Source organism: Alligator mississippiensis, chromosome 7, assembly GCF_030867095.1.
Source record: "Alligator mississippiensis isolate rAllMis1 chromosome 7, rAllMis1, whole genome shotgun sequence".
In the NCBI taxonomy this organism is placed as follows: Eukaryota; Metazoa; Chordata; order Crocodylia; family Alligatoridae; genus Alligator; species Alligator mississippiensis.
In genome coordinates this window covers 64,307,743-64,324,718 of record NC_081830.1, presented here as the reverse complement: position 1 = coordinate 64,324,718, position 16,976 = coordinate 64,307,743, and the positions used below count along the sequence as shown (strand labels likewise).

The following is a 16,976-nucleotide window of genomic DNA, read 5'->3' as shown; positions in this document are numbered from 1 at the left end:
TCATGGTGGTTTCCCTGCTATAAGTATACTCTGTCATACCTTTTATCCCTTCTTTGGATAATGAACAATAAAAAAGCACAACCAAAGCAAGTAATAAAGGGAAAACTACATAGACATCAAGTAAGCCACTTATTGTTCAGAAAAGGAAAAGTGACTCCCTCCCATACTGGAATGATAAATTGACTATACAGCTGGGGAAAAGAAGAAGAAAACCAGGTGTGGGTATGAAGCAGGATTGAGTTTTTAAAAACTTACCTTGCTTACTTCTTTCAAAGCTCGTTTGCAGTCCTCATATTTTGGTGAGTCTTTGGGGGTTTTCTGACAAATAGTCTGAAAGAAAGAATGAGCCTTTTCAGGGATCTGAACACTTCAGACTGTTACATCTAAAACACAATTACAGAATGAAGATGCACCTGTGAGATTAACCCTGAAGGTGCTCAGTCCCACACCTGAATGCACCTTCTCATTTACCAGACCTCATCTGTGTGCTTAAGGGGACACCCACAGAGATGCCCTTCAGGGAGTGTGGCGTATCTTTCCCCTTGCGTGCCGGTCTCAATCTGTGGTCCCCTGCAGAGGAAAGAGATAAGCCATATCCTCCTAAGCATTTTGGAAGGCCACAGATCCTGCACTCCATTTTAGTTATGCCTGTGGCTTATGCAGACCATGCAAAAAGGGGGATAAAGGAGATTCCTTTTGTCCTTTATCCCTTCCATGTAAAACATGGCATAATCTGGTTCTTAATGTTTCAATTTATTGCTGAACATCTGCTGAAAATTTTCTAACCCAGTGGTTTTCAAACTGTGTTCTGAGGGACCCTGGGGTTCTAGATCATAAGAGGTTCCACAAAGAGAAGGGGTAATGGCAGAGTGGGCCAAGAAGAGCTGAACCACCCTTGCAAGATTAGGTTGCTCAGCTCCATGTCAGCTCTTTAAGACAGGGGAAGGGGTTCTGCAGCAGAATAAGTAATATGAAAGGTGATGGCTAGACAATGATATTAGAAATTCGCTTTTAGAAATTGGCTTGCATTAGGATGATGGTCCAGGGGTAATGGCAAGGGTTAACTGGTTTCTAAAGTCTGTAGTGAATATTCAGGTTCTCAGCACGTTAGAATCCAGGGATCCAAAGCTAGCAGACAGACAGGCACATACATCCGGGGAAACTGAGAACATGCAGCAGAAAAACAAGCACTTTGCTTCCTTAGAACCCATAATAAGATAGGAACATGTACAATTTGTATCAGGTCACAATGACCCACTGTAACTTGGTGAGATATCCTGACCAAATTAGAAGACCAGAAACTACCGAATTAAGGTACCAACAAATGATCAAATTCAGATATATGCATGTCATGTTTTTAAAGAAACAAGGGATGAGGCTGACAGGGCAAAATGTGGACAGCATTATGGCCACAGGAAAACCAAATAATGGTACCCAGAAATGAAGAATCATCAGGAGAAAAAGAAACAAAAGGAGGAAGTTTTGGGGCAATTATTTGGATGAGACATCGACTCCCAACCTACAAGGCTGCTGACATCCCGATTCAAGCAAGAACCACGAGGTGGCATTCACATCCCAGCCACACATACCATCTTGTGAAACTCTAGGGCTGGTAAATAAGTAGGAATGTGCTGTTATTTTGCTTGCTTTGCTTGGAGTAATCTTACTCGCTATTACTGTGTATCAATAACATTCACCTATTATCAAATGGAAGGGGTCGTGATTGGTTTCATTCAGAAAAGTTGTGCTCACCGGGAACAAAGTCTCAGGTCCAGTGCGAGCAAAAGGATTCTGTGACATTATGAAGTTTGAAAACCACTGGTCTAACTGTATGAAATTAGTGTTTGCAATGGGCTGCTATACCTTCACCCTCTCTGGAAACTATCTATTGGGAACATACTACCAACTGCTCTCTGTGCTGTACTGTTATGAGGACTGACAGCAGTAAGAAAACACAGAAAATGTAGAAATGGTCTTAAAACAAAAATCTGAAGGAGAATCAATAGAACCATAGAATTGAACTGTCCACAAAGTAGCAAAAGATGAATTTGATCAATGTATTAAACATGACAGTTTCACATACTGGAAAACTTTACTTTCACTAGTTGGAACAAACATCTGGCATTAAGTATTCCTAATGAAGAAGGGGCTAAATTACATTTTTTTTTCTTGGAGTAATGCATATATTGCAATACCTGTAATATGAACCCAGGAAAATTGTGGTTTTGGTCTGAATGTAATAAGGGAATCATCTTTCCTATATTACAGCTAGAGTGAAATGAAAAATTACTGTAAAGAAATAAATTAACATAAAGTATAGAAATCCATCTCCCAAGGCATGGACAACAACTGTTATATTCTAATTGTTATGTATGGACAGGTTGGGTGCAATGCAAATGTAGCAAAGGCCTCCATGTTTAACCCCTTTTGAAATGCCTCCAAAACTGTGTCAATACCCCAGAAAAAAAGTCTTCATATTTTTCATATTATTTTTCTTAAATTATCTGAAACAACAAAAATGGAATGTCTTAAATTTAGAGAGAAAGGGAAAAATACTGGGTGGGTGATGGATTCTTTTATTTAAACACAGGGTTTTATGGCACAATAGAGCATGATTAGACACCTGGAATATATAAACTTTCTACTCCTATCACCTGAAGGACCACTTCAAGCAGTCACTGTAAAATATTGAATATATACTCAGGGTTATTACAGAATTCCTAACTGAATCTTAATCTTGCCTTTGTATGTTCTGATCTGGATCCTATTAAAGGTAGAATTCAAGTAGTGACTTTAATTCACACCATTGGCAATGGTCCAGATCATAATTGATTTCTGGCATCCATACAGAAATGCTAAAAACCTCATAAGTACAGATGTTTTCCTCGAATTTCCATCTCTACTTCCTGACTCTTCCAATCAATATTATGACCTTCTGGGAGGTGGCATCCACAGGTTACTATATTGATTTCTGGCTAAATATGCCAATGATATTACTCTGTAGCAGCTGCCCCATTGAGTGTACAGGACCTATTACTAGATGTCTTAGCTAAAAGCAGATTGTGATCTTCCTGCCCCTTAATTAACAGGTTCACTGAGAACATTCCTGTGAGTAACAGTTTATCAATGTAAGTGGATGGGGCTGAGGCCTAGAAATGGAACCATCCCTGAACCCCCAAAGTAGCTAGTCTGTGTTTTTTGAACTGAGGGACTATAGCTCTAGTTGTAGTTTTGTATATGTGTTTTCTCTGGTACCTGCAACCAGATTTAACCACAATTTTATACCACAAATTTTACAATTGCCATTTTGTTGGTGACAGACCAGTTTATCTAGCTAGTGGCCCAGTCTAAAAGAGCTACACTTAAGAGGTAGAAATGGTCCAGTAATGAAAAAGTAGAGATTGTTGAATTTCTAAGTATACAAAATATGAGAGGAAAAAAGTAACTCTGTTCTCACATCCATCAGTAATGGAAGGCGTGTAACCCTCTGCATTGGGAGAATGAGGAAAGAGATCATCGGTAAATTCCTGCAGTCTTCATGGGATTCGATCCGTGACAGCACTTCTTTGAATGTTGGATTTGTAGCTCTGTAGAAAAACAAGGGGGTTTTTTGTTTGTTTTTTTTAAAGATGAGTATTTTAACAAAAATGTGTTTTCTTTTCTTTTCAAATAAACAGTGATGTCATTAATCTGAGGAATGGTGGCTTGTGAGGAATCATATTCTTTTAGTATTCAAAACAGTTTATTTAGAAGTATGATACAGAACAGTTTATTTAGAAACATGAATGCTATACACATAACACAATGTATGACAAAAATAAATTGGGAAAACTTATCAATGGGAACAGAGTTCTACACATGATCACAATAAGATTGTACTGTACAGCCAGACATATTTTTTACCCTTAATTTCTTATGTCGAATTTGAACATGTGCTTTTAGATAAGCACATGCTTACATTCTTTGCTGCACTCGTTCCTATATGGGCTGCTGACTCCTACTATTAAGGGGGTGATTTTACATCCTGACATTCAAAGCATAATTTCTTACAATAGTTTCTGGAGTGTTCGCTGCTGGTAGACCTCATTAGTGCAATATTTCACATATGGGTCAAAGGTTGATGTTGTATGCTTTTCAACAATGTCACTGATGTCATCTATGAAGATGTTGTTCTGATGCCTCATTTCAAGTTCTTTAAAGAACCTGAAAAAGAAAAAGAAATGATTTGGCAAATGATAATTTTGGCAAACATATTCTCAAAGATGGGTGCAGTGGCAGAGTGGGTAAGGTGTATCTCTATGGCTTCTGACATGTGGGATCAAGCTCTGATCTGGACTTGTACCAAAGGTCCCTCTCAGTTGCCCCAGTGACAGATGGTATCTGGTTATTCAAGATGGGAGTCAAAGGTGGTCAGATATGATGTTAACTACATCAGTCTCATGAATGCTACAGGTTCCAGAAACTGATGTGCCTTCAGCACACGAGCTCAGTAGGCCTCTAGGCTTAGGGTTACCTTTGACTAGACTTGGTTTCACAATGGCCATGCAAAAGTTTTGCTTGATATGACATGAGAAGATATAACAAAGTTATTCACCAAAAACTCCAAGAAACCAGGGACAAAGCTGAGAAGTTTGAGAATTCTGAGGTAGAAACAGGTTAATGGATGTAAACTCATTATCCTTTTGATTCGATTACTTATGTACCTCTTGCACATTAAAGTGTAAGAAATGGCAATGTAGCTGGACGGACTGTAAAAAAATTGATAATGGTCAAATTACTGTTTCACAAATTAACAACCATTTAGAAAGAACAGGACTAACACCAATTGAAACTATAGCGTGGGCAAAGACACTACACTTAATAAGCTTTAAGCATGCAGAAAACTTTACAGCCCTAACAGAACAGACAGTCATGACACATAAAGCATTTTTAAAATGCCAGATCCCGCTCTAAATTAACCCTGGATGGATGTGTACTAACCTAAACACATACTGCTAGAATGCTTTATCGAACATCTGGCCAGACCACGTCAAGGGTTAACTTAGAGTGCAATCGCTGCCATCCCAGGCAGTGACAGCCTCCAATCCCAGCCCCTCCAGCAGCCTGGCAGGGGGATGGGGAAAGGGGAGTTTCTGTTCCTGCCAGTGCCCCAGTTGTGGGGGGTGCTGTGGGGGAAGGGCTCCAGCGTCTCCCCATTCACAGCACCCTGGCCAGGGCTATTGTTGGGGAAGGGCTCTGGGGTCTCTCCACCACAGCAGCCCTGGCCAGGCAGTGATACATTAGGACATAGACCCCAGAGCCCTTCCCTGCAGCAGTCCTGACCAGGCCATGCCACTCTGCAGCTTCTATCTGCAGCTGTCAAGAAGTCGGGTGGAGGGAAGGGAGCCCCTCCATGCAGACTCAGCCAACACCCTCCAGGCCCCAGCCAGTTGAGGCAGCCTTCATGATGGGGGTGCTTCTTTTCTCCCCCACTTCCCCTGAGCCACTACTGACAGTCACCAGCTGGAGGGAAGAGGGGGGCAGGGCTGGAGTGAGGGGCTGCTCTGGCAACCTCCTGGGAGGCATATGAGAGTGCCCCCAGCAGCCAGTGTGGCTAGGCTATAAGCCCCTCACCAAATAGTAAACATCTCTTCAGTTGGCTCCTGCTCTGACTTACCATACTTTGAGTAAAATATGGTAAGTAAGAGTGCTTCCACTAGGGGCTTTTGGAACATCTGTACTTAGCCATACTTTCACTGACGTGGTTTAAAAAGAAACTAAAACAACTTGAACATGAGGAAAGAATCTTTTCCCCTTGTCATAAAGAAAGTCAAATAGCATAGCTACAATGGAAATTGGAAAACCTCTCACAGGCTTAAAGGTGAACTGCAAAACTCAGATTAAAATTAAAGTAAACTGTACACTGATATGCTAAGTGACTCAGAGAACGAGGCATTTTCACCACTCCTAAACAGTCCACAGGTCATTTTACCATTAAATCAACATTATAAGCAAGAAATTTAAGACAAAAAGAAAAAAGCAAGCCTGATCTTTCAGTAAAATTGTGTACTCTGGACTTTTTATGTAATAGTTTGGGATATCCACAATTATCAAGCATTATTTTTAAGCAATCCTAACTCACAAAAGTGAAATTGACATCAAAATATTGATAAGATTTCATTAAAAGTTTCATTAGATGATCAATGATCTGGTCAAAACAGATGAGGAAGTGGAAATGGGGCCAATCTTTAAAATGTATTACTCTAATCAATGGCAATGCTTTTGAAGGATAATGTATTTGGCATTTTCTCTCACACAGTTAGTTCTTACCTGGTGGTAGAGCTACAATAACTACAGCAGTTACAATGACACTTCTCCAGTTCTAAGAAGCATGACATCTTTGCAATTCCTTTAATGTCACTCCTGCTTTTTTTGATGCATGAGATGCCACAGGCTGCCATTGATTTATTTACATTAAATACTGTTCAGATGATTTGGCAAAGTGTATTGACTGGAAAAGAACACCAAGCTGAAAACAAATGTCATACTTGATATATATATTTTGCAGTTGTTGTTCTTTTCCAACACACACACACACACACACACACACACACACACACACACACACACACATTCACACTGAAGTATTAAAGTTGGTCTTAAAGTATTAAAGATGGTTGGTCTCAATTTTCTCTGGGGCTCTTCAGATTTTTATTAACCAGACAGGAGAACAGTTTGCAAGCTATGTTGTCTATTAATATTCTTATGATGAATTATAATATTCAGGTTTAAAATACTGACCAGCACAACTTGTAGGCAGTGACTGGAAACCATTTCTACTCTGCTCAGCTCAGGCAAGTTTCATAGCTCTAAGAAATTCTTAGCACGTTGCTGATTAATGTTGGTTTGCTGAAAAGGTATTTGACCATGTGGGCTAGAAAATCCACTTTTAAAATTTATCAGGTGCTTTGTCAGGTGTTATGTTGGTCATCAAATAGTGTAGCTCCTTCAGGGAACAGTAAAAGATACAGGTTAGGAGTGTTTTAGGAACAGAGGAAGAAATCATGCTGAAAGACTCCCTACCTTTAGGGCTAGTAGATACTTTTACATCCAGCATTATGAATATCATAAATTGAGATCTGGACCAGGGGGTTTCCTAGTGTGCATCCAGTTTACTTTTATTATAATGAAACCAGTGATTTCAGAAAATCAGTTTACTAGTTTTTTTACAGGTGGTGCTAGGTTTAAAGATTAGTTCTGATATGTCAAAAGTGTTTATCCCCATAAACTAGACCCAAGCTGGATCTGGCCTTTTGTTCAATATCAGAAGGATTTATTCAAGTGTTTTTAATGTCTTTGACTTTGACTTTTCTGACTAAACTCGGATCCCGAGTAAAAAGTTAAACAAGACCACAGGAGGGTTTAATTCTTTCCTCTTATCATTGCTTCTTAAAATAAATCTCCAATTTGTTAATAGTCTAATGGAAGGCCAGATTGCTATTTTCCTACAGGCCATACACAACCAATTTAGAAGATGGAATTTTAATTTTTTTTCTTTTCTTTTCAATCCAGGGAAGACCAGATTAAGCTTCAATCAGTTATACCTCTCCATTGACAAAAACGGTCTCTCTCCGTCTGTTTGTAACTGTGGCTCTTGTTGAGGGCATTCAGTTGCTAAGGGCTTTCATCACTAACCTTCAGTTAAACATTAATCAAGAACAGTGCTTTGATATTTACTCTGCCAGTCTGCTAATCTGGACAGCTTTAACCACTGATTGTCCAAAATGCCTTAAGACATGTAAGTTAATTTATATAATTTATATGAACATGTCATATTTTGTGGCTTAATTATGCTTCATGTGCACAGGCAAAGCATTCATCAACTTCAGCAGAAGTTTAGTGTAAGTTAAAAAGGCTCAAGGTAACAGCTACAAATTCCTCAGGACAAACCAACCCATTAAATCTAAGAGGACCAGTCTTCTCAAATTCACTGCAAAAAGTTACTGTATAAGACTTAAGATACTGGACAAATGGATACACATTTACATGCATACTTGGGCCTTCTAATGAAGATATTGTAGGCCTTGGCTTATGTCACACGGGAACCTAATTCCCATTTCTCTGACAGTGATAAGATATACTTCTATTTCTTCAGGTGCATTGGATTATAGGGATCTCTAGAGGTAGAACTGCTGTATTCAATACATGCTTGCTTTAGAGAAAGGACTTTTTGCCCATCCCCACTCCGCAGTTTGACAGTAGCTGCCTCCTCCCCCTGGCCTGGCTGGTGCCTGGCCATGCCCCCTCCACTCCAGCAGGAAGGACACAGCCTTGGAGGGTGTCTCTCTTCCCTCCCCTTTGGTAGTGGCTGGCAGGCATGCTCTAGTACCCCTGGCTGCTGGCACTGCAGGCATGTAGCTGCATTTCCTGATTTAACAGAAAATGTCTGTTCAGCTATTAATCAGTTTAAGCTGCACAGCTTAGACTAACCTGCAAAGATTGAATCAATTCAGGCTCAGGCTTTTTGAATGTCTGTCCCTAGCCCATATGACAGAACTGCTCAAAACCTTTCAATGATCTTTTCTATTCTCATATCATTTTGGGTCCTCTAACTTTTCATTCTATGAGCTAGGAGAAACAGATTTACTTGCATGGAGAGACTTGGGGACCTTTTTAGTACCTCAACCTTTCTTTATCAGTTTTCCACCAAATACAAATCATTCTTTGCTTCTAGCTCCCCCCCTGCCATCAAAGAAAAATTCAAACTTTTACTTAAAATGATTCCCTCTCCCCAATATTTCTACCTCAGGTTCTTAATGTTGGACTTTTATTGCTTCCCACCAGGAACATGGGTTGGAATCCTGTTTTAACATGCTAATTCCCTCCACATACAGTTTAAGAATATGGCAGGGAGTGTTCCCTCCCCTCCCCCCACTTCTGCACAAATTTCTGGCAACAGTTGTTCCCAGACAGTGGAGCTATGCTGGTTTAGACTGACAGTTAAGTATATGGTTCCAAACTCACATGTCAATTTTCATTAGGACAGAAGGGATATTAGAAATGTACTTTTTATTGACAGCACATAACCACAAGTCTCCCATAGTTCCTAGAGTTACTCTAGAGTTAAAACAGCATAAGGATCAAAATCTATCACCATACCATGTAATGAAGCATTCAACATATTCAAATTTAACCATCTAAGAATTAAAGTATGCTGCAATGTTGCAAAGATAGCTAATACTTTCTCTTTATTATCTACTGTATCTCTTATGCAGCACTGCATGCATTCAAAGGACTTAAAATAATTTTAATTTTAAATACCTGTGAAATACCTCAAGCAATCAGGACTCATAGTAGATATGAAATCTTTTATTAGACCAACAAGATCTTGGCAAAAAAAAAAAAATTAATTGCAAGCTTTTGGGCACAAACACCCTTCATCAGGCATTGGAGAAAAGATTGTAAAAGTTCTCCTGGGTAAAAATGAAAGTTCATATTTCATAGGATTTCACAGAGGAGTCAATAGATGGAAAAGTCCTTTGGGCACTCAGTTCATAGCTGGTCTGGAGTTTCTCACCTCTATATGAGGTTCTGTGATGATGCAAATTACCTTGAAACAAAGCCAGGGCAGTGTCTCAGGTTTCAGATGGTCACAGTTGCTTCCTGCTTGGGAAACTATGAAGATTTCATTTAAAAAACCTGGATACCTGACACATGGAAGATATTGAATTTTAGCCAATTTTTGAAGTCCTGATTGTTACGAGTCCTGATTGCTTCTTCCTTTAGACCAATATAGCTACAACCTGGATACCTGTGAAATACCTCAAATACCTGTGATGTATTATTCATACTTTACAGATCTGGAAAATGAAACAACAGGTTACTAAAGGAAAGAAAGGGTAGCAACAGAGGTTGTATTTGTCTCCGGATAAATTGTGCATGTGTTTGTCCTAAAACAATAATATCCTAGAATTAATGTGTACATTCATCACCTTTATAATCAGGGTTTAGTGAGTGGCTGAATGCACTGCTACTTTTAGGCCATTGATCCAGCAATGCAATTCCTGGATAACTGTACAGATGTATTTTACAATATCCTGGGATAAACCTACCTCTTATCTGGGAAACTTTTTAGGATTTATCCCAGGACAATGGACATGGACATCTGTATGTTTGCTTTGTCTGGGAGTAATAGAGAGACTAAAATGTGTAAAATAGAGAGATAAAATGTGTCTTCAGGTTCTCAAATCTGTATGAAATTCTCTTGCTCATTCTATCCCTTTCAGTTATAGCATTTACGCATTGCTCAAAAAATGTTAAAGTAATAAATATAACACCAAAATGCTTTAGGCAGAACCCTGTGGCCACCACAGCGATGCTATATTCTTTGTCTTCAGCCCAATGGCAATATAACAAAAAGGAATGCAATCAGAAACCCAACAGCAACAGTAATTTGGCTTTTAACAAAGTGTGTAGGAGTCACTTTAACTATTGTAAAAGGCTTGCCAAAGTGCAAGATTAAAAAACCCCAAGAAATATAAAGGAAGTAACTGCATTTCATTAGTTATTTAGCCAAAATATAAATAAGTCGGACTCGATGGGGGTCGGACTCGATGATCTATTGAGGTCCCTTCCAACCCTAGCATCTATGAATCTAAGTTTAAAACATATTTTGCTTTCCTGATGTCAACATTCATAAAATAAGGGTCTCATTTTTTTTTCTGTTTCTCACTGACCATTCTGGCAAACAATAAACAGAATTTAGAATGTATAACAAATAAAAATACTTTTAGAGAACACCACATTTGGCCAATGACCAGAAAAAAATGCTGAATGTTAAAAATGGAAGCTTGTTAAATAAGAAATTGAGAGTAGCAGAGTATCACACAGAACAGATGACCTTGTGTATCTGTATTCTAAGATATATATTTACATTTATCTATATATTTAGCTGTATCTGGAAGGCAAGAAAGGCTTACAAACTTGAAAGCTGAAAGACCCTGGCTTTCCAACATCCCTGTTCCTGTTTCCAGAGTGTCACTGTCTCCATAGCAACATACGGGCTGGCAAGCTAATGGCAACTAGTGATTTGCACATCTATGACTACAGCCCTACTATTGCCTGATTATTTTCATTGTTTCCTCTTGAATAACTTCTTTTTGTGCTTCAAAACCGGATCCTGAAAGGTGCTGGACAGCCTCAACTTAATATAATACCCAAGAAAATCAATGAGCATTTCATAGTGCTCAGCTTCTTGTATTATCGGAGTTCATACCACAAAACACTTAGCATCCAAGGCCCAATCAATAGTGACAGTATGCCCATTGAAGTCATCTACTAGAATCTACTGTACCAGCAACTGTAGAAGTCAGAAGCCTTAAAAATTCCTGAGGATTTTCTTTTGTAGTTTGGAAAACAAACATATAGGCCTTAGCCTATATGTTTGTGTTCAAGAACTTCGAGGAAGAAGCTCTCTAACTTTTGAGCTTTACTCTAAGTGCCCAAGATTAGATTGAGACCGAATAGAACAGATATTAGCTCTTTGGTGGTGTGGGGCTCAGAGCCTTTCTGCACAGACTGAGCCCAGCAGGTAGGGGGAGGCTCTCACATACCTCCAAGCATGTCCTGCTGCTTCCCTGGGTTGCTGAAGACTCCTGAATGGAGCTGAATGGGGGTGCCACCCCTGATTAGGTGCTGGGCATGGGCCACTATGCCCTCGACTCACTGCCACTGGGACTTGCATAAGCCTTTGTTTCCCAATTTGCAGACCCAAGCAAGGAGACCAAGGCGCTGCAGCAGGTCCTGCTGATCATTCTTTGGGAGTCTAGCTGGAGGCTGCAGAACAACACAGCTGCCCACCTGAACCTGATTTGGCAGCACGTCATCACAGCATGTGCCCTTATGGCCATAAGCCACCAGCTGGCCATCCTGCACATGGCTACCCAATGAACTCTGTGCTCTCCAAGCGTGTGAAAGTCTTGAACACCTGGGTTATGTGTGTACATATGTGTATGTATGTCTCAGATGACTGGGTGGGTTCTGTGTATGCATGTCTCTCAGATGCCTGAGTCCTGTGTACATGTGTGTACACATGCATATGACACCTGGGTTCTGTATGTGTGTGTACATGCATGCATGTGCACCCTAAATGACTGGGTTCTGCATGTCTAAATGTGGGTGTGCATGTGTTTCAGATGCCTGGGTTCTGTGTTTGTGCATGTGTGTCTTACATGACTAGATCCTGTGTGTATGCGTGTGTGTATGCGTGTGTGTCCCCAGAACTCAGCATACACAAAACCTGGCACCCTACTTTCATGGGTCTGGAATCAAGACCAGGCAGTTCTCTGTGTAGGAGGTGGACAGGTGCATGATCCCAGATCCAATGTCTGTCTGAGAGAGCTGTAGGCTGGGAGATGGCTGCTGAGCTAGGGATGGGGTGGGGAGGTGCAGGTTGGGAGGCATGGCCGCAGCAGGCACTGAGGACTCCTGGTTCTTCCACATGGGATCCCTGGCTCCTCAGCTCCCAGGATCAGGTCTCCCCCTTTGAGGACCATGGACCCACAGACCTGACCAAGATGTAGTGGTCATGTCAGGCAGCCAACCTGAGCTGGGGGACTACCTATTCTCAACAAGGCTATGCAACTCCCCTACAGCAGGACCTGGGCCAGGAGTAGGGTCAGGAGCAGAATACCTCCCCACCCAGACCTCCTGGCTGGTGGACCGTACTTTTTCTCCCATTCTGAGCACCCCTGTGATCCTTGAGGACTGGCCTGGAACCACTTGGGGGGAGTGGGGTGTGGAGGGGACAGGGCATACAGGGTGACCGCCAGCACTCAGGGGTAGTAAATTGGGCCTGGAAGGGTGATAGTGACCCTGACAGTCCCAAAATTGAGTCTTGGGCAGCTTGGAGTTGCTCCACCCACCCACTGTTGTTCCCCAGAGCAGGCCCTGCTGGGTGCCTTTTTGCCTCCTAGGACCATGGGGCAGTGGCTCCTATGTGCCGCATCTCCTGTCCCAGTGCCCCCTTGCCCCCCAGCATCTCTGAGTCAGGGCACAGGGGGAAGCATTCCCTCACAGCTGCCATCATGGGGTTCCCCCTTGGGACTCCTACTCCTGTCTCCCCAGGAAGAGTCCTTGAAGCAGGGCTCACCATGCCATGAAGGGCTAGGTGGCTGTCCCACTCCTGCAGAGGAGGGCTATGTGGTTCACTGTAGGAGCCAGTGCTGGTGCCATTCAGGTGTATTGTAAGTGGACCCCAAGGGGTCCAGTACTTTGTGCATTAATTCCCATTAATGCTGGTGCTGTGACTCTTAGGAAAGCTGCACCACAGGGTGTCTCCTCCAAACAGCAGGTGGCTATCAGGAGCCCTTGGTCATGTCCAGATGTAAGCACACCCCAGCCTGTTCACGTCCCCTGTATATGTCCTGCTTTGTTCCTTATCCCCATTTTGTAGCCCCTGGCACCAGGAGTCCACAGTGCATGGCCTGAGATCAGAGTGTGTGACCAGAGCTTGTAACATCTCTTCTTTATTTCTCTGCCACCTCATACACACATCTTTCATGCACTGTGCAGGTGTTTGGCTACCTGTTCTGGACCCACCATGCCAGTCACTGCAAGCTGGCCTTCTGTGCACAGATGTGGATCCTGCAGATGAGGGGGAGGGGATGCTTAGCTTGCAGGAGTTGGGGTGAGGGGGCAGGTGTGGGATGGGGATGAGACTGCAATTGCAGGAGTGGGATTGGCTAGGGGTTGATATAGTGAGTGCCTGTGCTGTGACAAGCAGAATCAGCCAGCACCCACTGGATTGCACCCACAGATCAGATCAGAGGGGAGGAGCAGACACCTGTGCTGTTGGGCCACTTGCCAGCCTGTACAGGTGTACAACCCAGGAGTCACCCTGGCGGCAATAGTTGAGCAGTTGAGATAACAGGTGCCATGTGGGAATCTTTCCATCACATGTGTCCCTTTTCTGGAGTGGGAGGGAGAGAGGAAGGAAGGGAAGTCTGGGGTATTTTTGACAAGGGGTCATTTTTTTCTTGTCTCTGCTGCACCATGACTGCAGCTGTATGCTACCTCCTGTCTCTAACCTACCAAAACTGTTGTTTAGTATTTGCTTGCTGAGCTCAATAAACATTAATGATGCCTTTCCGTGAGTGCTTTGGGGAGTGGGGGAGCTGTTTACACACAAACGCAACTCCATTTCCCATGGAGCACATAATGGCCCTGAGAGAAATGGCAAGGACACGTCAATTAGGCAGATTTATGATCCTACTGAATGACAAATGCTCTCTTTAACACCCAAGAGCAGGGGGGGAGAGGTAGGCTTGTGCTTTGGCTGGACTCCAGGCTTCAGTAGCGGAGGGAAGAGATGGGAGGAAAACTGGCAATTCACCCTCCTCCTATGTCCCAGCATTCCCCACTCCATCCTGCCCCCTTTTGTAGGCTTCTCAGCTGTAATGACCTAAGAGAGAGCTATGACCATAGAGGCCTGTGGCAGCTTCAGCATTCCCACTGCCCCTTCCTCTCCCTTCTTTCTCTCCTTAGGGCTCTGCTTTTCTCCCAGGACCCGGGTTCCCATCATGGTCACTTGAAGCTGAGGCAAACCTTACCATCATGGGTTGCGTAGTGTCCTCATGCAGGGCCTGAGTCACCAAGAAAAGAGTTGGGAGGATGGGCCCTGGGTGCTGTGGGTCACACTGGCACAGCACCCACTGAGCTCTTACTGGGGAGGTGGGTGGCGGGGGGCTGGTACAGTGGACTGGTGTGTGAAAGCACTTGCTCCAGAACAGTCACAGCCCCTGTGTGGGGCCCATCGTCTCAGGGCCTCCATGAACTGCCTCCTCCTCCTCCTCAGGCTGGGTCCCTGCAGACAACTCCTCTGGAATACCCTAGTCCCATGTGTGTGGGGGGTGTCAACTGCTCTGTTTTTGGCAAGAAAGCAGCACAGGTCCTTGTAGAACAGCATCCTGTGCCTCCAGTCCACAGACCACTTTCTAGCATCAAACATGTAGTAATAATGTCTATTCATCAATGTGGTCCTGACGAGACACTGCAACCAGTCTTTATTGTGCTCCCTCACATGCATCTGCTGGGCGATGTGTTTGAAGACATCTCTGATTCAATGCCATATCTGGAGCTGGTGCTGGATGTTCTTGCCCTAGATGCTGATCAAATCCTTTATTTCCCCAAACTGCCAGTTGCATGCCTGGGTTTGGCTGGTGGCGGCAGATGGGTTTATCCATAGTCCCCAGCGGTGCCCTTGGTCTCAGTGCCTGTGAGTGCATGAGGGTCTGGCTGCAAGGAGGTGGGTGGAAGGCTGGAAGGGTAAATGGATAGATGGATGGAAGCAGTGGTGGATATGCAAAGCTGCAGTTCTTGGTACATGGTTCTCACTCTTACTTCAAAGGCTTGTGGCCCCTGCTTGGGTGTCACCTTCACAATCTCAAGATGTCCAGGAGCTTTCAGCAGACACCCTATAATTCTGGCAATGCCACAAGCCCCACCCAGGCCATAAAATTCAAGGGCCCTTGATCCCCAATCAAGAAGGTGACTAGCCATAACCCTGATACCTCCAGGACCATGTAGGGCATCTGTCTATCACCCCAGCTTGGAGGTTCAGTACCCCCTCCAGCCACAACAACCTATACGCTTAACTAGCTAGTTGATCATCTACTAGGTAGTTCATGATCAGCAAAGAAGAAAAAGGGGAGTCAATCTGAACCGAATGAGAATGCAGAACATGGCAGGAGTCTTCCCTCCAAATAAAAAATGATGGCAAATATTTAGGGCCCAGCTCAGCCACCCTTACTTTACACCCTTATACAATGGAGGACATTAGTGCAGTGAATTCTATTGCTAGCATCTTATGAATTTCAACCCCAAATACTACTTGCCAAATTTGATTAAATTTCATTTTTTTCACTTTCACTTTCTTTCCCTATCCTTTATTGGCACTGTACAAAATCCCTGTTTTGAGGAAATTTCAATATAAATATAGATGTCACAAGTGAGAAGGCACACGGCAACATACTATCAGCCAGTTGTTTTGTGTTACTATGAATTCATTTCAATATTTTAAAAAAATATCTAGGTATGTAGTTTGTAAACCTGAGACAGGTAGAAAGTTAGGATGAATCATGGTGGCATATGTGGTATGGAGAGACATGAGATTTTAAAAGGAAGGAGATTATGAAGGAGGTATGAGACAGAGATAAGACGAGATCACATAAGCAGAATGATTCTAGCGCTGGAACCAAACCATGTGTCAGATCCAGGACTTTAATGAAAACACTCCCCTCCTCACCTAAACTGGAGTTTCACATTTAAGTCTTTATCCCTTCTCTAGGTGAAAGCAATTTTTGAATGCAGTAGGCAAAACCAGAGAAATTTTGGTTCAACACTCAGATCTAAACAAAATCTTAAGCAAACACAAACTTGGTTTAAACAAGATACTGCTTGTATCAGGACATTACAAAATTATTCTGAGAGGTATTTGGTCACGTGTGTCTGAAGACAGGCAGAAGGCAGAATAGATTCATAAATGTTAGGGTCGGAAGGGACCTCAGTAGGTCATCGAGTCTGACCCCCCGCCCTGGGCAGGAAAGAGCATTGGGGTCAGATGACCAGAGCTAGGTGCTTGTCCAGTCTCCTCTTAAAGACCCCCAAGGTAGGGGAGAGCACCATCTCTCTTGGAAGCCCATTCCAGATTCTGGCAACCCTTACTGTGAAGAAGTTCTTTCTAACGTCCAACCTAAATTTCCTCTCCATCAATTTGTGGGCGTTGTTCCTAGTTACTCCAGGGGGTGCCCTAGTAAATAGAGCATCTCCTATTCCCTGCTGCCTTCCCCTGATGAATTTATAGGCAGCCACAAGATCATCTCTCAGCCTTCTCTTGCGAAGGCTGAAGAGATCTAGGCCCTTCAGTCTCTCCTCATAGGGCCCTGCCTGCAGGTCTTTGACGATATGAGTGGCCCTCCTCTGAACCCTCTCAAGATTCT

At 42.9% G+C, this 16,976-nt stretch overlaps 1 protein-coding gene across 2 annotated transcripts in view; it reads right to left on the bottom strand.

Annotated features, from left to right (window-relative positions):
• ARHGEF26 (Rho guanine nucleotide exchange factor 26) overlaps positions 1–16,976 on the bottom strand; it is a 151,506-nt gene that overhangs the window by 61,359 nt on the left and 73,171 nt on the right. For both annotated transcript variants that reach the window (XM_014602768.3, XM_059731049.1), the window contains 3 exons: positions 4,051–4,203; positions 3,458–3,587; positions 256–330 (listed from right to left, as the gene is read on the bottom strand). In XM_014602768.3, the coding sequence (XP_014458254.2) occupies positions 256–330; positions 3,458–3,587; positions 4,051–4,203 (358 nt within the window). The remainder of the gene's footprint in view (positions 1–255; positions 331–3,457; positions 3,588–4,050; positions 4,204–16,976) is intronic.